We start from the raw sequence: 18936 nt of genomic DNA, 5'->3' as shown, positions 1-18936 counted from the left end.
GATCTCGTTTACGGGGCGTGAGTTCGAATCTCACTCTTATCACTCATTTCTCTTTTTGTCTCCCACGTTTTTATTGGAACTCATGGAAGGGAGTCCTCCAGTATAACAGGTCCAAACAGTGAGCGAGGTAGAGTTTTTTTTTCTCCCTATCAAATTGGGATTTTGTAAATATAGCAGCCTAGATTTGATCAAGGTCAAAGATGTGTATGTGGAATTTTCATTCATCCCATACATCCTACAGAAGAGAATGTCATCTAACACAGTTAGATTTGGGGTCTGCCCAAAGCTAAACGAATGCAAAGTTCCATGGCGACAATTTGGATAAGCGAAATGAACATGCACAGAGAGCGATCTGAGCTAACAAAGTAGTACTCAATAGAGCACGAAAGGCAGAGTTTTGGTTATTTCTAACTGGGGAATAAAGCCTCAAACATATTCATGGGGTAACAAGTCACACTGTAAGAGCAGTTTGTAATGACCGTGCATAAGCATATTGTATCAAGCAGTTTACTGCACAGGTATCGATTTGGAATTACAAAGGGGAAAAATCAGCAAACGTCAGCTATGTCGTTGATATCGTTGATGCCCTTTGTGGGCTCGGAATTATTGGAAGAAAAAAAAAAAGCACAGGTCATCACCGATTCTCATCGCACCCCACTCTGCCCATTCAGGCTACCGGAAGCTTGTTCATATCACCCTTGTCCTTTTCGATCCAGGACGGGTCAATGAGCCGCTCACGGGCCGCATACAGGTGCTTGTAAGCACCGCGGATCGTCCCGTCACTAACGTGGACGATTTGTGAAATCTCCTTTGGGCTTTTGCCTTGGCCCATAAGGTGGGAAGCCATGTAGATACAGGCTGCCACAATGGAGAGCGGCGAGCGTCCGGCCAGGATACCAGAGGCAGTGACTCGGTCTGACAGCTGCACAGAGATGCGGGGGAGAGGGTATTCGAGACGAAGCAGGTTGCAGAAACGGTTGCACATGTCACTGGGCTTGGTCGAGGTGGTCGTCTCGTAGACCGCATTGTCGGGGGTACCGCCACTCGCCACCACAGCGGCCTTGCGGGCCTCATCGTTTTGGGTGAAGAACTTCTCCAGGGACTTGTAGATGCGGCCAATCTCCTTTCGGCTGACCTTGGTGACGGCGAAGATTTCAGAGAACGAACGAGGGACCTTGCACTTGCGGCAGGCAATGAAAATGCATCCAGCGATGAGGACATCCTGGGACTTGCCCTTGAAGGCCTTGGCGTCATCGACAGTCTTGAACAGGTACTTGGCAGTGTCGGCCACATTCTTCTGGATATTGAATCCCTCACACATGGCACCAATCTCCTTGTAAGCCTGCATCAGAGCCTTGTTCTGCTTGTCGCTAGACTGCTTGTTCTGTGCACGATAGAGATCACGAGATCGGCCCGTAGCTCCACTGGCGATCGTAGTTTCCAGCTGATCACCGTTCAGCAGCGGGTTGTTGGCATCTCCGACACGAGACGGGTCATCCGAGTTCTGGTCGTCATTCGAAAAGGTACGCCATTCGGAGCCCATGTCGATTCCGCGGTCTCCAAGGACCAGGCCGCAACTGCCGCAGGTTGTCTGGTGGGAGTCGAACTCCAGGTTTGGTGGCACTTCCTTGCATTCACTGCAGATGACATGCGCCGCGAGGTTCTTCCTGAACGGAACCGTGGCCACCTCATTTTTCACTGCTGGAGACATGGTAGCCATCTTTTTGACTTGTCCGAACTGTTGGATGCGTGCCTGGCGTCGCTGGGCGATGTTCTTGTGGGAGACAGGAATGCGGTATTTGCGTGTATAATAGCGAAGGAACAGTGGCGAATACGTCTTGGCGGCTTGCAACAGACAAACACCGGAGAGGTCAACGGCCCCTGACTGAGCAGGGACGTGGACTGCGGGGCAAGGAACAGCAGGAGGCTATCTCTTGAATCGCGGGCCACTACTTGCGCAGTCGTGGTTAGCCTAGTTCTCTGGTTTCCAAAACGTTTAGAGGCAAGACAAATCCACATAGAACACATCCACCGATTGGGTCTTTTCAGGGTGAAAGAATCATCCACGACGCCACCGGCTTCTCAAATCTCTTAAGTGAAGCTGGCATTACCTTTTTCAGAACCAGGGCCAGTCGCGGCTCGATAAATCACCCCCCTCTTGAAGACGTGAAAGAACTGTCACCGGGGGTCTGCGCTTTCTCGGGCAAAAAGAGAGAATTCTCCAAACCTCGGCTTTGTCTGACCACGATGAACCAGTCAAGGTCTCCGTAAGAGAGATATCTCACGAAAAGGGTCGTAGAACCTGACGGATCGCTGCAAATGCTGGGGCAAAGAGCAACAAGAAGTCGAAGTTCCAGGGAGGACAGGCTGAGGAAGAGAGAAGGGGGTGGGATCGAGAGGGCGAAAGTGAGAGAGGGAAGGGGAGAGAGAGAGAGATGAGGCAGCGATCGAGGCGACTAGAAGAAGCGTGAGGCTACCAGATGAATGCGCTAGTCACGTGGATGGGGAGAAGGCGGGTTTGATGACTCAGCGCCAAGCCGAGATTCCGAAGAGAAGTCGTTTCCAACCTCGACTTGCACGGAGAACGGATCAGATCCATCCTGTTGAGACCACCAACCCCTCCCTCACACCCCCTCATCTTCCACACCTCCCCGTCAAGATGATGTCCCAGTCTCTCCGGGCCTCGGTGAGTGATTCAGAATATCGATTGCGCCGCTAGGCCTGGCTAACACAGTACAATCAGCGCTCCCTCTTCACCCGTGCCTCTCGGCAACAGGTCCCTGTCGCTGCTCGCCGCACCTTCCTGACCTCCGCTGTCCGCCGCGGTATGTCACTACTTCCAAGACCCTCGCTGGCCGCATCCTGAGGGGATACCACGTCAATCTCTGCTCGACCCGTCACTAACTCGAATAACCCTGCTTTAGCCGACCAGGTCCAGGACCTCTACCTCCGTGAGCTCAAGGCTTACAAGCCCACCCCCGTCAAGCCCAGCGACGCCGAGGGCAACGTCCACACTTTCAACCTCCCCCAGGCTCCCCCTTCCCCTGAGGAGGCCAACCTCGCCGGTGAGCTGTCCGCCTACGAGACCCAGCAGGTTGAGGTTGAGGGTCAGGCTGCCACCGGCGAGGCCGCCCCCGTCGAGGAGAGCTGGTTCGAGGAGGAGGAGGAAGAGGCTGCTGCCGCCCACTAAATTCTCTCTTTCCCTTTCTTTTGGCAAGGTCTGGGGAAATATGAGGGGACGGTTGTGTATGCATCCGGCACCACTAGTCTGGCCGCCTCCTCAGGTCCTGAAGCTTGTAAATTAGACCACCTTTGAAATGTTGAATTTCTTTCCCTTTGTTCTTGAGCCAATCTTTCTTTGCGATGCAACAATCCTTGAACTTGGCGCTACAGACCCGGTCTCAAGTTCGGAAATAGTACCCTGACTTGCGTTGGAGCACAAAGCCTTGTCTAGAGTAGAAGGGCACAGAAACAGCCTGATCACCCAACCGGCATAGTCCGCAACTTACCCAGAACCATTGACTATATCCCGACTCTTATTGAAAAGAATTATCATCCTCCGATGCCGGAGTTCTGTTTATTTTCAATCAAGATGGCGATGTATAATCCTGACGACCTCTGGATGTTCTTTCCGCCAGATGACATCTGCGATATCTGTTATCTTATAGCAATTCCTGCGTTCTCGATGCAAAATGCAGTTTCGAAGTTAGGATCCAGTGTCATGAGACCAGCGAGCCATGCAAGTGTGAAATAAACACGCCACATATCATACAATATCGAATCCCAGTATATCCATAAAAGCGTGTCACTACACCCGCAAAGATGCTCATTTGGTGCAGCGCACATAGACTGACCCTGGAACATGTACACTCAAGATACCCCGCTGCCCGAAGAAGACATGCTTGTAAGATATGGAGTTCGACTACACGATACAATGGATCCATTGCTGATGTCAATGGCAGCTGCTGGTAGCGATGGGCACCGCGAGAGGTAATTACCGCATCCTACGAAGATCATTTTACTCGATCTGTATATAGAGTCGGTTGCTGGGTAAGAACCGAAGACTAAAGTAGAAAAAGCACACAAGATTGGGTCACGCATCCTGAGCAGATGCCACGGTGAAAATAGATTCAAGGTCTGAAGGACCCAAATCTTATTAAAAACGCACTGAAACTAAAGATGGTAGTAGGTATGGACAAGGTCTGCTATGAGTGAGACACTTGCAACCGATTCTTGTCGGGCATGGAGCATCGTCAAGAACAAGCGAGTGAAGAAGACATAGTATGAAACGAAATTGAATCACAGAAAGGTTATTTAAGCAGAAGACTCTGTGGGATGGACTTCACCATCAGAAGTCTTCTTGCCGTCGGCTGAGGCGGCCATGTCCTCGAGAGCGTCGTCCGTTTTGGTTGATGTTGAAACATGGCCCGCGAGGGGTTGAGCGCCCGCTGCTGCAGTTGGTTCGGGCTCTTCTTGTTTGGGAGTGGGCTCAGCAGCCGCTGAAGAGTCTTCGCTCGTTGTTGGGACGTCTGTTGAAACGTGAGGCTTGGCTGGTTCTGCTTCTGGAGCTGCAACGGTGCTAGGAGGGACCACCTCCGAGGCTTCAGGTTTACTTTGTACAGTGGGGTCGACTGATTCTCCAGCAGTATTCTTGGCGAGGGCAGGCGCCATTGGAGGCTCAGATGGTATGGAAGACTCAGGGGCCGCAACAGAAGGCTTGATGTCTTCGCTACCCACGGTCAGGTTACCGTCCTCACCAACCGACCACACATTCCATGTCTCAGTGATCTTGATCTCTGGGATTGTGGGCAATCTGGCGTTGGCGTTCTCCGCAGCAGGCTTTCGTCGGGCCGGGCCACGGGCTCTTCCTTTACGAGCATCGCTAAGCGGCTGCTTCTCTGCGGGTGGTTCAGGTTCCTTCTCCTGGGGCTTGGGTTGTTGAGGACCCAACTGAAGGCGTGAGTTCAGGTCTGTTAGGAATCCGGCTTTGAGAGCCGCAATCTTGCTACCAGCAGGGCGAGCGGGAATGGCAGGCTTTGCCTTGGGTGCGGCAGCACCCTCAGCTGGGGCCTGTGAGCCAGGCTTAGCGGAGCGAGCTGGGATCTGAGGCTTCGGGCGGTCCGGGATGACAGGCGCTTGACGCTTGTCGGTGGGCGACGTTGCCTGTGCTTGCTTCTGCGGACGCGGGGGAATCGAAGGTTTCGAAGGCACTTCGGGGCTTTTGACTTCGTCATTAGCCGGCTCGACAGTCGTCACCAGCTGCTGACTATCAGGAGCATCCTCCCAGATGTCCTGGCTAGGAAACCGTTGTTTGATAGTATCGGGCCGAGCAGGGACCTTGGCCGTATCACGTGCACCCTCCCCTTGGAGAATATGACGCGCAACTTGATGCGAGTCGACCTTAGAAGCCTGAGCTCTTCGCACAGCCTCTTGTTCCGGGGTCTCAAAGAGTTCAGCGGAATCTCGCTTGGGGATATCGGGGGTTGTCACTGTGGCTTGAAGCTGCAGACTGTTGGGAGAATCTTCCCAGAGATCTTCACTGGGGAATCTGTGCTTGAGCATATCCGGGCGCTTCTTGAAACGCTCATTAGCCGAAAGGGAGCGTGGCTTCTTCGAATCACCCTCCTCGGGGAAAAGAGGCTCATATTCTTCCACGTCCTCCAAAGGAGTGGACAGATCATCGTGCTGCTCACGAGAATCATAGCGAGTGAGCATAGGAGCACCTTGAGAACTTGCAGATCTACTGTTAGAGCGGCTATGGGAGACGCTTGGGGTGCGGCTGCGCTCCTCGTCAAAGCTTCCTCGGTGCTCGAATGTGGGTGAAACTGCGGGGTGCAGATAGGCGGACTCGGGGCGCACTTCATCAGCAGCCAGAATAGGCTCCTCCTCTTCCGATGGCTGTTGTACATCAGGCGTGTGCTCATAGGGTGCCGGGGTCGGAGCAAATCCATCTGGGTGGTGAAGATGGTGCATTGGGTCATCGACGTGAATCACCTCGCCGTCCGCACGGTGTCCATGAGAACTGCTCCGATCATGGCGCAACGGGGACGCTGGAACTTTGGGCTCAATCTCGGATGCTGGGAAGCTCATCTGGCGAAGCGGAGATTCCACAGCTGGCTGAGACTCGTGGCGGGCATCGGGAGGCGGAGATGCCATGCGATGCATGTATTCATCCGAGGCAAGATATCCCACTTCTTCTTCCGGAGTACCTGTAACCACGGGAGATGTGCCTAGAGGAGACAAGAAGTCAGTATTCTGTTCCTTCGAGGCATGATTACAGCGAATATTCTTACCAATCCCTGAGCCACTACGGCTGGGACCACGAACGATCTTGTTCAGATCGTCGCTACTGAGAGCCCAATCGGGTCGAGGACTGCCCACACCAGGGCCATACTGGCCCTCTTCCTTGGCAAGTTCATCTGGATGCTTATCGTACCAGGCCTTCTCGAACTTATCGGCGTGCTGGACGCCGTGTCCATGCAGACCGTAACTGCCCGGGGGTAGAGAAGAGTCCCGGGCACTACGGCTGCGGTGGTGGTTCCGGCCTTGTCGCTGTGAGCCCTGGTCAAGATAAGGGCTGGGAGAAGGCGCCTGGACCTCGCCGGCATGCGGGTACATGGGAACTCGGAAGCCGTGCTCTTCTCCGAGCTGTGCAGAAAGTCGGCGGTCCGAGGAGGCATTAGACTCGGCCCGTGAGCCACCTCCTCGGGAGTTTGACATGCGGCGAGGACGATCTTGCTCATCCAGTGCTGGAGAATTCGAGCTTTCACGGCCTACTCCCGCGGCCGCAGCCTGCCGGGAATCAGTGCGAGTGACCGCCTGGACTCTTGCCTTGGCACTTGAAGTAGGCAAAGATGGGCGAGGTGCATGGATTTTGAGGTCGGTGCTAACGTTGCGTGTCTCTGCGGGCGCCTGGTGATGACTGTCCGCCATGTTTCCGACATCAAGATCGGCATACTCAATGCCCTCTTCACCTAGGGAGGGTATCGTGACACTCGGCGGGCGTGGAGGGAGCTCATTCGACGTGGTGCGGGCCATGCTCGGTCCATTCCACTCATTGAATGGAGATGGCGCATAGCTGTCTCGCATTGGGGAGACCGACCGGTCGAGGCGGCGGTTCGGGCGCAGGGGGATCTTCGGCATGTCTATTGAGGCGGGCGGTTGCGGAGATCGGGCCGGTCGAGGTGGGATGACCGGAGCAGTTTGAGTAGACATGATGGAGGATATTCTGAAGCTACCGGGTTTGAATATTAGCTCAATGCCTAGCAGTTTCAGCCCAACAACCCCGGAATTGGTGGGACAGCTTAGGCCCTTCCTTCCCTGCTGGCCGTGGGGGCCCAGAAGACAGTGTCTGATTTCCCCCCGACGGAGAATTCTGGGGTTGGCCATTCAAGGACCTGCATTGACGCAAGGAAGCCCCATAACTCGGCTATAGCCAAGGAGGAGGGGAGAGAGGGCTGCAGCTGATAAGCGGACGGCGGCTGATTTGCTTACCCAGATTGATATACCCGATATCGAGGTCTGGGAAATTCCCAATTGGATCAGGGGGGGGAGGTCAAAGGTAGCAGTCAATGAGTACGAGAGTACAGAAAAGTCGAAACTGGCAGAGAATGAAGCAATCCGGCGAGCGCAGAGAGGATGATGTATGTCTCTTTCTGCCACGACCCACCGGGCGCGTGACGTGCTCTGACCGCATCCAGTCCAGCCAAAGCCCACTGGTACCGTCAGATTACCGTACGGTTACACTCGGCGCAGGTTCTCTTCTCGAGAGTCTACGGAGACGGTGACGCCAAAATGGCCCACGACTATATTTAACCAAGTTTTGATACCTTATCTACCTTTTTCCCATCGAGGTTATAAAACGCTCGAATCATAGACTGAATCATGATTATCGAGGCAGTTTGTTCTCCGTCCTGAAATTGAGCAATGCATTGCTTTTGCGGCATTTTTCAAGCAAATACCTCATAAGTGGTCGCCAAGTGGAGTGGTCGAGATGGTTCAGCTTGGAGGGGGCAAATCATGCCTCGTGCGGTTTGTCCAACCACCGTTTTCTGGGCATCGCGTGCAGACATAGGCGTCTCCTCGTTTCGTATGAGGACATTAGACCGATAATCCCTGGTGGCTAGACCGTGGGTCCAAAGTATATTAATAGCGCTGGTATTACTACTGACTCAGTCTCGAGTGGCGGTGCGAATGGGTGTTTGATGGTTATAGGGACATACAGATAGTTACTCCGTGGGAGTTCTGACTCTAATCCATGAATAATACAGACTGCTGTAGAAGAGAGACATAAAACGTGTTAAAGTGGACTCCGTACTAGGACTTTGTGTCTTCTTCTCGTTGCAAGTGATAAGACCTTGTATCGGCCGTCCCAGATTATTTCTTTGTCTTGGGATTGGCCACGATAACCGAGGCGGTGAGCAAACGAAGAAGGATTCTCCGCATCCCATGGGATTGCATCATCTAGCATCGCCAGTAGTACCCCGATAAACCCATCCTGAACCTTCCCCTTTGTAAATGATAAAGTGGTACTTGATAGTTTATCTCTGTCCATCTCGTCAACCGCTCCCCAGAAATCAATGATGACATGAGTGAAATAGTTCCATTGAGCTCAACGTGTTCTCTGTACAGTACAGTGCAACTAGATCCCCACCTCACTGATCTTCGCCCACATACTGTAGCCCTAGAAAAATTACCGCCACTAGGCCGGTTGTATGACGCGGGGGCTTCAATGTACAGTGGAGTTCCATAAGTTTGCAACACCCGAAAAAGTTCAAACCCATCTCATCAGCTATACTTTGAAAGACAAGTTGAAACACAGATGCCGGGAATATCTAGAAAGAGGGTTCAAAAGACATTCAGAAATATCTATTAAAAACATAAAATCGAGGGCATATTTTGACGGCCTGTTTTCTAGGTCCCTGGTTTCAGACTTTTGAACTGCCACGTAGATAACCGGGTGTTCTGACCTGGTTCCTGGTCAGATTTACATGATACACGGGAAATGGCTGAACTGTAATTAATCAAAAGGGGTTGACTTATTGAGAGGGGGAAAGTGGTCATGTGGATTGCTGAGATTTTCGAGCCGATGGAGTTCCCCATTTCGGTTGAGTGGTTCCTAATATTTGCGGGGTGACGATCATGCTAGGACACGTACAGACCGGTCAGATGGGAGAAAGAGTCATCCGATGAGGTGCTCGGATCGTCTCTCAGAAGTTGGGTTAATATTAATGGTGAGGGAAACTGGTAATAGGAATAGAATGGTTATTGACCGAGTCTACTACCGAACTGATTGGCATGTTGGTCTTTTCTTTTTCTCGTGGACTGCTTATGCAGACATTGGTCAACTAACTATTATGACATTAGGAGTATTTGCACTACAATCTAGGACGCTTGTATATGTTAATGCCAATGTGGGAAGAGTCTTCGAGGAGGACTGCGTGCCGAGGTTTAACTACAGGATATATACATCCTTTGAGATATGCGACGACTAGAAGGGACGAGTTGATACTTTCGCGCAATAATGAATACGTTGACGACCGACTTGACCGGGAGCAAAGAAAAAAAGAAGGGAAGGGGAAGAGAAGTGGCGGGCGCAAAAAGAAAATCAAAAAGAGAAATGAGTGATAAGAGTGAGATTCGAACTCACGCCCCGTAAACGAGATCAGGAATTTATGCTAAGGTGGACCTTAACCTGACGCCTTAGACCAACTCGGCCATCTTACCAACTTCGATGTACGATGGACCGGATTTTGACTACATAAGGGTAAAATATGACGCCACCCAATGTGGAATTACTTGGTCGAGTTCACGTATCCCTATAATCAGTGTCTCGAGTATCCATGTGTTCGGGCGTATTCTCTATTCATTTGGGAAATTTACAGCTTTCTGTTATTCCGGTGACTCATTCTATCATTCTTTGATCCATTGTACAGACCGTTTGTACTTGTAGATCCGCGCGGTCCGCAAATATATATAAGGTTCTAAGTTGTCGAATTGGTGGTGAAGCCGACTACCTAGGTAGATGGAGCGTACACACGAATTTTACCCAACCAAGCAACCGCGGGGCACGGGTATGAGGACCAGGCAGCAGGTGAATGCCAGCAGCGCCGTGGAACTGCTCGCGGAAAACACAACAGGATAGTAATTCAGTATACGCAGATACAGTCCACACCCTGGAGAAGCGACGAAGTGTCGCTATACAAATCAGCCAACAACAACGCCCTCGGGTTTATCTGTGACCAAAGTGGACCATCTCGAAGGAAAGCATAAGTATGCATTGACATTGCACCTAGTTTCGCTCTAAAAACTGCAGCAGAACCGAATAACGCAGACCTAAACCATAGACGACAATATCCACTAAGGCCGCGGCAAAGAGGCGCCCAGCAGGCCGCTCCCAAACAATGGGAGACATACAAGTACAGGATGACAAAAACAGCAACAAGCAGGGTCGTGGCGCATTCCAATATGTTTTGACCCGAGAGTCATTATCCAGAAATTCGCATCGAGCATAGCATCATTCCACCCAGACATTGGACCAGCCAGGGGACTTTCTACCCCGCATATAAACCCGACGCAGGAAAGAGAGCAAGAGACCTGTCTGGAGGCAAGGGGCATTTAAACGATCATCTGCGCAACACCCTGACCACCGAGGGTCTTGCTGCCCACGAAATCCTGGCTCTTCAGACCGGCCAGCGCGTAGAAGATAGCGGCGATAGAGAGGAAGACGGCGGCGGCAATCAGACTCGAGGCACCAGTGCAGAGACTGGCCCACTGGATGCCACACATAATAGCGTACATAGCAGCGCGCATCCAGTTGGTGGTGAAGCGGCGGATGAAGGCATCGAACTTGGAGGAGGTAGGGCAGATGCGGAGTAGGAAGGGTACCTCAATGAAGAGAATGATAAATGAGCAGGCACTGCCAATGTCAGAATGGTATATCATAGTCGCGGAGGATCGGCCAAACTCACAGGCAAATGACGGAGAAGATGATACGGAGGACAGGGAGAGAAGATGTTGGCAATTCCCAGCGCAAAGCACAGGACCATGCACAGCACACCGGTCCTAAAATAGAGTCGTCAGAAACGTGTATCTTGAGAAAATCGAAGAGTTTCAGAGATGTCCGAGGCCTCATACGAGGCACAGGCGCCCATGTGACATCTCGCCACGATGCCTTTCTTCTGCAGCGCAGTCGTAAATCGGACGAGCTCGGCAGAAGTATCTAAAAGAAGTAAAGGGAAAGTAATTTAAGAAACTAACCATTGACCGTAGATGCCTAGGAGAATAAGAGGTCAGCCAAGCTGTTAATCCATGGGGTTGATCGACGTTTGCCGCCGCATCAGCACGAGGGGTACGTACTGAAATTTCTCGATCGGAACTCCTCAGCAAGTGTCATGATGGGCAAGTAGATGATAGAATCGTAAAAGCGACCAAGAGCGGACTTAACCTAGAAGCCTTGGCGAGGTGGGAGGTCAGAAGTCTGGAGGTGAAGTGGTCAAAAGAGAAACTTGTACACGCGGCTGATTACAGTAGTTAGGATGCTGGGCGGTCAACCGTTGAAACGCAAACAAAACAAAGCGGAAGCCACTCGGAACTGTCACTCCGTCGATCGGGTACGATGGGGACTGCGGAAATTGGGGGTTCAAGGTTCTGCAAACATTTAAAATGAGAATATATCGAAGGTTTTGTTAGGACCGAGTTGACCATTTAAATGCTCAAGTATTCGTCTATTCAGGCCAGGCAGACACTGAACTGGTACACCTTCCTCCATCACCCAAGCTAGAAGGCTCCAGCATTTCAAGACTGAACGAAGCACATTGCATGATTCAAAGATGGCCGCCGCGAACCGAAAGCAAGCGTTAAGTCATGATTATAGGTTCCTCCTACTAGAGGATCGTAGAGTACAATGGGAAGCGGATCTTGTTATGCAGCCATACAAATTTCCAATAGTGGTCACCGCCGGAGCATTGAGATCAATAATGATCAGTCTGGTAATTACAACCTACACCAGATGAACCATGTAAATTGGATAAAAAGTAAATGGATCAATACTAACAGTAGCATCAGATCAAAGGAAAGAATGCAAAAAAATAATTCTTTGACAAGAGTGGGATTCGAACCCACGCCCCTTTCGAGACACGGAAGTTTGGATCAGGTAAACCTGAACCGTGCGCCATAGACCAACTCGGCCATCTTGCCTTGCTTGATGGAGATTTCTTCAATTTATGGATCCATGAAGGTGTTAGCCCAAGGGGGCAACGCCAGCCCTCAATGGAGAGGCACTGCCATGTTTGTGATCAAGTGCTTGAGCCACTATCCAGATTAATTACCTCTGATCAAACCGAGAGGTTTTGGCATGGTTGCAGCAAATGGAAAAGTATCTAAAAATGTCGTCCGAAGTACGGACGGTCAATGTTAACTAGTTAGTTACCCTTTGTATGGATGACTCACTCAGTCTAATTCCTCATAATTCAGCGAGAAACCTAGATTCCTGTTAGTGATGATTATTTACTGCACCAGGTGATCTGTACTACGGACATTAAAATGACTGTTCAACACAATTCAAGGACCAAGGAGCCTTATCTCAGGCTCCCAGAGCCACATACGAACATAATCATCACACCACACCGTCAGAACAGCATTGACGAAACCTCCTCAGCACTTGCGAACATTCTCAATGACCCCCGCGTTGCCCTTCGTCTACAACGTACACCATATCCGTACTCAAAGTCTGACGGCGAAGAATGGGCCAAAGCCAACTGCAAAGAGCAGGAGGCAATGCTGTCCAACTTGCGAAAAGAGCTTGAAGAACAGACGAACACAAAATTGAAGAAGCATGCAGGCAATAATTCCCGTCAAGATGGGCAGGTTTTCGATGGTTGTCCTTTCACTTGTATTAGGGAAGTGCTCAAGTCAGAACCCGAGACTGGCCATCCAATTGAAGACATTCTCATTGGCGATATCCGCTTGGCACGCTCAAGTTTCGATGAATTTCCCGAAGGCAGCGAAGAGAGAGCCCAAGCGCAGAGACAAAATGATGAGCTACTAGCTGGAGACAAAAATATCATCTGGAGCCTGGCAGGTACGTCAAAACCCCTGGCACCTCGATGATAGCTGTACTGACAAAAATCAACCGTTAGACTTTTTGGCTCCGAGTCACCATGGTAAGGGAATCATGACGCTCGCCGTCAAAACTATCATCCATGATTGGGCGATCCCTCGAATGAAGGTCCAACGACTAAAGAGTTGGGCATTCGAAGACAACGAAGGCAGTATGAGGGTTTTTGAAAAGAACAGTTTTCTACGAGGGTGTACATTGAAAGACTGGGCGCCTGTGTCTGAAAGTAGAGGAGGTGGAAAAAAGTCTATTGTCTTGATGGAATGGGCAGGGGCTGACGATAGTTAGACCATGCTATTGTTTCTTTACCACAATGCACGGCTGTCCAAAATGAGATGACTGTTATTTTCGAACTATGTTAAATCCAAGCTTAAATTATGATCGATCCTTAGTATGGACTCGTTTGTTGAAGTCAAATGTTACCATGAAGTAAACTAAGAGCCACAGCCACGAAGCATATAACGGTCGCTTGTCTGCGGCGACGAAGTATTGGACATTTAACTAACTGCCATACACTCTAGCCGTGGCCGGCGTAGCACCGGGGAAGAATGTATTCGGGACAGTAGGGATCGGAATTGACGTGCTGAGTCCAAATCCAGCAGTAAGCTGATCAGGCATCGTCGTCGCCGAGTACCCTGATGGAGCAGCCGTCAATGTCGAGGTTACAGTACCGTACTCGGTATGTTCACTTCCTGAATGCAGGCAGTACCCTGAGCCCCAAGCATCGGCACACTTGTAGTACTCTGTACTTCCTGATTCAGTCCACATGGCGAAATCCTCGATGACAATGTTTGTGCATGGTTGAGTCGAAGGACACAAGACGTATAGCGGGGCACGAGTGGCGCCATTTGCACAAGTTCCCTTCCAGTTGCTGAAAGTGATGGAGTTATACAGGACTCCGTCACCTGCGGCCGCGCTTATTGATGACCAGTACGCGTCGATGTAGAGGGAGTAGGCATTCTCGTGTCCGATGAAGTTCTGCAGAGTCACGTCGGTCACTATCGATAGCAGCGTTAGTTGATGCTACTCATGGGAGGTAGTCTGAGAAAAAGAAAGTACTGACCGGTACCGTTTCCTCCGTTGCTCCTATAGAATAATGTTAGATCAAGTCACTTGATAATAGTGCTTAGAGGTCCCAGGAAAGAGCATACTTGAACATGAACATCTGGTTGGAATTCACGGTGTAGATGTTGTTGTACTCAACCTTTGAGATGTCTTCAAGTACTAAAGTCAGCTTCTTTATCCACTTTCAATGACATTGCTTGTCATCTGGTCTGGAATGGCGTTAGTGAATGGTTACCATGACTTACCGGTGTCAATTCCCAGGGAGCCCATCGCACAGCCACCAGACCAGTTGCAGTAGATGTTCTCAACAAGGATGTGGTTTGCCGGGCTCTTGACAGTGACACATTCGTCCTTGTTTGTGACTTCAACATCATGAACCCAAAGGTCAAAGCCCCACAAGTCAATGCCATCAAGGCCTCCTTCATTTCCACCTCGGATGATCATATTGTAAACCTCGCCCTGGTTGCAAGTATCGAGAGTCAAATGGAAAGCCGGAGAGTCGACGAGAGCAATATCGTGGATCGCAAAATTGGTCACTTCGCAGAATCAGCGCTGCCCTGGGCCCCAGAGACCTAAACAGTACTTACCATCGTAAAGACGCAGCAGACGGGGCCCATACTCCCCCTGAGAATGGAATTCATACCCATAGCCTTGGATCGCACCTTCACCTCTGGAAGAATAGATTTCGAAATCGGTACTATGCTCGATATAGATCATATTACCCCCTGCAGTCCCGGTTCGAACGATGATGCCTTCGAGGTTGATAGCCCACGCACTTCCCCCACTGAGGGTGACCCATGTTGCCATGGCGAATGTCCCTAATGGGATATTCACAACTCCTCCCGAAGAACAGGCATTGAAGGCCGCCAGAATCGCAGGCCCGGCATCGGTCGACCCATCCGCTACAGCGCCGTAGTCCGTGATGTCGCAAATTTTGGTGGCCCATTTAGTGCTTGAGGACGTTAATGGTCCAATTGGGTAGGCGGATGTATCCGCAAGTTGTGCCCAGGCGACGGAGGCGTAGCCAAGGCCGAGTAGAAGATGCTTGGCATGCATTATGCCCTATGGTCGTATCAATTGAGTGGAGTTGTGATAAGCTTTACAATCTGTGGGCTGAAGAAAAAGGAGAACCTGCGATCTGATTCTATTTATGTTATTATGTTCAATGGGAAAAGAACTCCTTAACTCGAGCCGTGTCGCATCTCCGTCAAGGGTGGTCTAATATAAGCACTATAATATTCCATACACATAAATTTTTCCTATAATAAAAAGATGATGCCGAAAGTGCTAGCTGACCAAATGCGCCAAAAGCCACAATCACGGTTTGTATTGACTTGCTATTCAGGGGATAATTAAAGGCAGTGTGTTTCATGTGATGTCCTCCGTACCGTTCTAAGGCAAGTGCCGCGGAGGATCGGCATATTGGTAACGGAGCCCCGCAAAGCTTAAGATGAATCGGGAAATATAAATGCACCAATTGTTTAGTTATTAATACGGCGTTTTATGGCGATATTGAGGATAGGCATGGATCAGGCACTTTTATCGGGAGAAGTAGCACCGAGAAAGGGTACAGGACACTAATGAGGCACCGATATTCAGTACCTCCACGAACACCTTCAAGGTCCAAAACCAAATTTTGCTCGAGAATCTAGTACAAGTTCTTCAAAACTACTCACAACCAAAGTCTCCAGGTACCAGTAGACAGGAAACAAATATAACAAGGCTAGCTGGAGCATCAGTGGACTTGTTTCGTACCTCGGCTCCGAGCTTTCAACTTGTCTCTCTCAGCATATTCGAATCTATGCGAGAGGCAAATCCCGATTTCTGATACAGAGAGGAGATGTAGCATCGACATCGTCGCATGGAGCCTCACGCCTGTTTGAGTTTTTTTGGGACGATCAATTCTCGAACCACACATGCCATGAATAATGAACTGGCATTGAGTTTGCTTTTTACTAAATTACCAATATCCGGAGTCGTCCCCAGAGGCGCGACAATATTCTCTGAATCGCTCCCCAGCGGATAGTAGGCCAGGCCCACTGCGAATCTTAGCGAGAATCCCTTGCTCTTGAGCGTGGCATCTTTGGAGGTCATGGGCCTATTTCCCAGAAGGGACATCAAGTCAAGATTGATTATGAGATTCTACGCTTTGTTGCGGAGATGGCCTGTCAGTACACAGTTCCAAAGAGATGGGGTTCCTTACACATTCGGTGAAGATATCACCGAAGCCGTCCTTGGCGGGCTAGGGGGTTACCCTTTTAAAGCCGGGGTGGCCTATATCAAGCACTTGAGAAGTCGCATCTTTTACTTTTTAGTATTGACAGGGCCAAGGGTCCGGGGAAGGTCAGCTCCACATCCTTTCCCATTCTGATACTCTTGTGCGGAATGCGGAGTAAATAAAACCGCTGGTCCAACGCACCCCGGAGCCTGCATGCAGCGTTCCATACACTGACTGCTTTTGTTGGCAACGCTCGTGCTAAGTTGGCGGATATCAGGAATCGGTGAGCCAAGTAGCGAGCGGGATATATAGGAAGCTGGTGGTGCTGGTGGTATATACCGATCGTCCTAGCAATTGGGGATGATGAGTGATGGCGGGATAGGGCTGAAGGTGATCGCTGCGAGATGGTCCTGTGGATATTAAGATGTGGAGCTTTCACCTTCGGGGGTTATATCAGATCTCTTCTCCATCATCAACACAGTAGCCTCATTCATCTGAAAAACCTGTACTTTATACTACCCTTCAAGTTACTTGCTAAGTTCATGTACTCCGCACGACTTCAGTCCAGTGTGTCCTTACCCCATTCGGCCCAGTCCCAGGGCCACGCACGTCATTTGGGTCCCGGAGTAGTTCCTGTCCTGATGAGTCAGCGCAGGATTCCGGCTGTCTCACGTGGATTGCGTCATGGCCCCAACCACTTCACATCCTTCCTCGAATCCACACCGCAGTACTCAACTGCTTGAGTCCACCTTCCCACTCTGGCCGTCTAAGCCAATCCCGGCAGCCCGAGTCTTAAGTAAGTACATTCCGTCCAGCTGTCTGCAACATGAGTGGTTGATATCCCCCGTCACGGACCCCACCCATACAGGTTCGACAGCCGGGACACATTCCTGTCGTCGTCATCGTGAAATCATCCATCGCCCAGGATATGCCAGTCGCGTTATACTCGATACGTCCTATCAAGTATCAACAGGCCCGACCGATCGGTACGGAGGCGCGTTCGATAAAATTCTCCTTTCGTTTCTTTCAATTTTCAGCATCCCCGAGCCATTTTCTCTCCAGTTCGGATTGCTTCAAGGGATCCCGATGTTCTCTCTGATTGAACAAATGAATCAGAAAATTACGCAATTTTTTTTTTTTTTCGAGGGGGGGCGAGTGGCCAATCCGTCCGAGGAGTGTCGAGTCCCCGCTTCCTTCTCTTGATCACATGCTGATTGGTCCACAGTCGATACTGAGGGTCCACTAGCGCTCTCCAGGTTCAACATCGACATGCGAGGGTCCCCCAATCCGTGGTCAAGTTTTTTTTGCCCTTATTCTCGATATCTTGAGAGAAGGACCATTCTGACAAGGGTATTAACATCGCGCAGTTAGACAGAGGATAGATTCTTCTGGGAGATCCTCACAGACGCTGATGGAGGTATGTCGAACAAGATCGAAAGATGAAAAGGGTTGCAGCAATCTCGAAAAGTCTGCCCTGATTGAGAGACACGATCTAGGCCGACCTTCGCGGAGACGAGGCCAGAGCCAACCACAATGGCTGGCCACCCCCCATATATTCATTTTTTCCTTTGGCGGTTCCCTGATTCGAGCTGGATCAACGTTTTTGGCCCAGTTACATTGCCATTACCGTACCGCAAGCTCGATCAGGGCCGTCCATAGTAGTAATCTAGAATCCATAGTAACGGCGCGATGTTGTAGTGTTGTATGTACCGAGTGTCGCGTGGGTCGGGTGGTATTGAGATGGTAAGAGATCCCCCCCGGTTCGGGAGGCAAACATACCGAGTACCTCGCTGGAGTATGGTGTTCGCGCGTGGCAAACCCGTCACTGGGTGGTATCGGGTACGGTATCAGGCCATACCACGCTCGATACCGACAGAATCGAATCAACCGAAGCCGTTCGGACGAGGCCACCTTACTTAATGTTTTCCGTTTCCCCTAAAAATTGTCGTCATCCTCCTTTCCTCTACGTCACTTTTCCCTTCCTTCCCATCTTTCCCTTCTCTTCTGTTGCTGCACTGCAAGCCACGTTGAGCGCTCGCCACTCTTTTTGCTCCTTCACGCGACTGGTGATGACTGCCGCAGTCGCTCCCAGTGTGTCGACTCTTTCGAACACTCTGACCTCCATGGACTCCAAGAAGATTGCCAAAGAAGGTTCGTAAGAAAAAAAAAATCGCGTGATGTTGTTCGAGTTCTATCTGCCCTCCACTATATACCGATCATCCATCTACATACCATCCACTACCACCACCACATCATCTCCTCTTGTTTTCTTTTCCCCTTTCTTCCAACCCCCTCCCTCCCCCGTTCGTCGCTGCCTCCTCCTTAAACGGTCGCGGTTACATTTATGAACCCTTGAAGAAAAGAAAACTTGTGTTCTCTTTCGCCGCCGGAAAATTCAGTGGTGCTGGATAATACAATCTACTTTTTTTCTTTTTTCCCTTTGGGTCTCGTGTCTGACCACAAACCCCCCTATTCGGCTTGGTAATACGCCACTTGGGGGGAAGGTCACCCATACTTTAACTTAAAGCCCCTCTGC

General features: G+C 50.5%; 6 protein-coding genes across 6 annotated transcripts; 2 read left to right on the top strand and 4 right to left on the bottom strand.

The window, feature by feature from the left end:
* Positions 1-667: 667 nt before the first annotated feature.
* On the bottom strand, positions 668-1720 carry N7458_010809 (transcription factor SUA7; the record flags this gene model as incomplete). The annotated part of the gene is made up of 1 exon (XM_056914191.1): positions 668-1720. One exon carries the CDS (start codon positions 1718-1720, stop codon positions 668-670), a length of 1053 nt encoding a protein of 350 aa, XP_056763040.1.
* A 939-nt stretch (positions 1721-2659) lies between these two features.
* Positions 2660-3190, top strand: N7458_010808 (ATP synthase subunit H; the record flags this gene model as incomplete). Its single annotated transcript, XM_056914190.1, has 3 exons — positions 2660-2686; positions 2744-2825; positions 2925-3190. The coding sequence occupies 3 exons, from the start codon at positions 2660-2662 to the stop codon at positions 3188-3190; spliced, it is 375 nt and encodes a 124-aa protein (XP_056763039.1).
* Positions 3191-4314: 1124 nt separating this feature from the next.
* N7458_010807 (uncharacterized protein) lies at positions 4315-7215 on the bottom strand (the record flags this gene model as incomplete). The annotated part of the gene is made up of 1 exon (XM_056914189.1): positions 4315-7215. One exon carries the CDS (start codon positions 7213-7215, stop codon positions 4315-4317), a length of 2901 nt encoding a protein of 966 aa, XP_056763038.1.
* Positions 7216-10617: 3402 nt separating this feature from the next.
* On the bottom strand, positions 10618-11395 carry N7458_010806 (Tvp18 family protein; the record flags this gene model as incomplete). The annotated part of the gene is made up of 4 exons (XM_056914188.1): positions 10618-10918; positions 10996-11064; positions 11260-11275; positions 11359-11395. 4 exons carry the CDS (start codon positions 11393-11395, stop codon positions 10618-10620), a joined length of 423 nt encoding a protein of 140 aa, XP_056763037.1.
* Positions 11396-12543: 1148 nt separating this feature from the next.
* Positions 12544-13405, top strand: N7458_010805 (GNAT family N-acetyltransferase; the record flags this gene model as incomplete). The annotated part of the gene is made up of 2 exons (XM_056914187.1): positions 12544-13081; positions 13140-13405. 2 exons carry the CDS (start codon positions 12544-12546, stop codon positions 13403-13405), a joined length of 804 nt encoding a protein of 267 aa, XP_056763036.1.
* Positions 13406-13618: 213 nt separating this feature from the next.
* N7458_010804 (uncharacterized protein) lies at positions 13619-15238 on the bottom strand (the record flags this gene model as incomplete). Its single annotated transcript, XM_056914186.1, has 5 exons — positions 13619-14115; positions 14181-14203; positions 14269-14332; positions 14428-14718; positions 14770-15238. 5 exons carry the CDS (start codon positions 15236-15238, stop codon positions 13619-13621), a joined length of 1344 nt encoding a protein of 447 aa, XP_056763035.1.
* Positions 15239-18936: the final 3698 nt, after the last annotated feature.

The sequence above is a fragment of the Penicillium daleae genome, assembly GCF_028827525.1.
Source record: "Penicillium daleae strain IBT 16125 chromosome Unknown utg000008l_segment0_segment0, whole genome shotgun sequence".
Lineage (NCBI taxonomy): Eukaryota > Fungi > Ascomycota > Eurotiomycetes > Eurotiales > Aspergillaceae > Penicillium > Penicillium daleae.
Note: the sequence above shows the minus strand (reverse complement) of the source record. Positions and strands in the feature narration are given on the sequence as shown.